At 44.7% G+C, this 1,426-nt stretch overlaps 1 protein-coding gene across 1 annotated transcript in view; it reads left to right on the top strand.

Annotated features, from left to right (window-relative positions):
* Window positions 1-988, top strand: part of yipf3 (Yip1 domain family, member 3) — a 1,773-nt gene extending 785 nt beyond the window's left edge. Inside the window, exons 2-4 of the mRNA XM_031841972.1 lie at window positions 198-311; window positions 390-513; window positions 734-988. Coding sequence (XP_031697832.1) covers window positions 198-311; window positions 390-513; window positions 734-855 — 360 coding nt within the window. The 3' untranslated portion in view covers window positions 856-988. The remainder of the gene's footprint in view (window positions 1-197; window positions 312-389; window positions 514-733) is intronic.
* Window positions 989-1,426: the final 438 nt, after the last annotated feature.

The following is a 1,426-nucleotide window of genomic DNA, read 5'->3' as shown; positions in this document are numbered from 1 at the left end:
ACACACACACACACACACACACACACACACACACACACACACACACAGTACTGCAAGTACACACACACACAGTACACACACAGTGTACCACAGCTCCCATGATGCTTTGAGGGATATAACCAGGAAGTGTAATTTGTGATTTGTAGTCTTTTCATTGGATCACTTGTGTGACATCACTTCCTCTCTCCTGTCGTCAGGGTTACGGTCTGTTTGGGCACTGCGTCGTCCTCTTCGTCACCTACAACATCCACTTCCACTTCCTGTTCTACGTCCTCTGGCTGCTGTGTGGAGGACTGTCCACTCTGCGCATGGTGAGGACTGCGTTTCCCACCAGCCTCTTGTCCCTCAGCCGCTCACTAACCCGCCTCCTATTTCTTGTCCTCCATCAGGTAGCGGCTCTGCTGTCCCGTACGGTGGGTCAGACTCCTCGTCTCCTCCTCTGTGGGACTTTGTCTGTCCTCCACATGCTCTTCCTGCTCTACCTTCACTTCGCCTACCACAAGATCGTAGAAGGTGAGACTCCTCATCTCCTTTACTGAGGTCATGAGACCTCCCGTCCTCGTCTAGAGTCGGAGCGAGACCTCCCGTCCTCGTCTAGAGTCGGAGCGAGACCTCCCGTCCACGTCTAGAGTCGGAGCGAGACCTCCCGTCCTCGTCTAGAGTCGGAGCGAGACCTCCCGTCCTCGTCTAGAGTCGGAGCGAGACCTCCCGTCATTCCGTTTTGTGGTTTCAGGTCTCTTGGACTCTCTTGAAGGACCCAACATGGCTCCCATGCAGCGGGTGGCCAGAGACGTGCCTGAGCTGACCCTGAATGCCTCCATGAGGAGCCTGGGCCCCCTGCTGAGGGCCCAGTGAACATCTTCATGTACATTTTAAATCTTTCTGTAATGTTTAAAGTTTAATGTTTAATGTTTAAAGATGTATTTATAGTTTCTGAACAGAGACTCAAATAAACTGCTTTACTTTAAATAAACGTTTACAAACTGATTATTTGTTTCTATTCAAGTTCTTCTCTTTGTATATATTATATATTTATATATATTTACTGGTGCTGGGCAACGATTACAATGTTTAATCGCCATTAATCTCATTGTTATGCACAAAGTTCAATAATGAATTCAAAAGTAGTGTATTGTGCACTTTTATTTTAAAGTACTGCTATATGAACTAAAGGTCAATAACATTTGGTTTAAACACATCAGGTTCTTGTTAGCAGCAGTATTCCCTTTACACAGTAGCAGTTATAACACAGTTATGATTCTGATCATAGATATTCAGCCGGTGTTCACAACTTTATCTTCATGTGTGTAAGAGATGATATTTAAATATACACCTTGAAAACTGCAAACCTATCTACGTCATGTTTTTATGTTTGTTAAATTCTCAGTAGTGATACTAAATGATGCTTATTATACATATTACAAAC

Source organism: Anarrhichthys ocellatus, unplaced genomic scaffold (assembly GCF_004355925.1).
Source record: "Anarrhichthys ocellatus isolate YVR2014 unplaced genomic scaffold, GSC_Weel_1.0 scaffold5830, whole genome shotgun sequence".
NCBI lineage: Eukaryota > Metazoa > Chordata > Actinopteri > Perciformes > Anarhichadidae > Anarrhichthys > Anarrhichthys ocellatus.
Note: the sequence above shows the minus strand (reverse complement) of the source record. Positions and strands in the feature narration are given on the sequence as shown.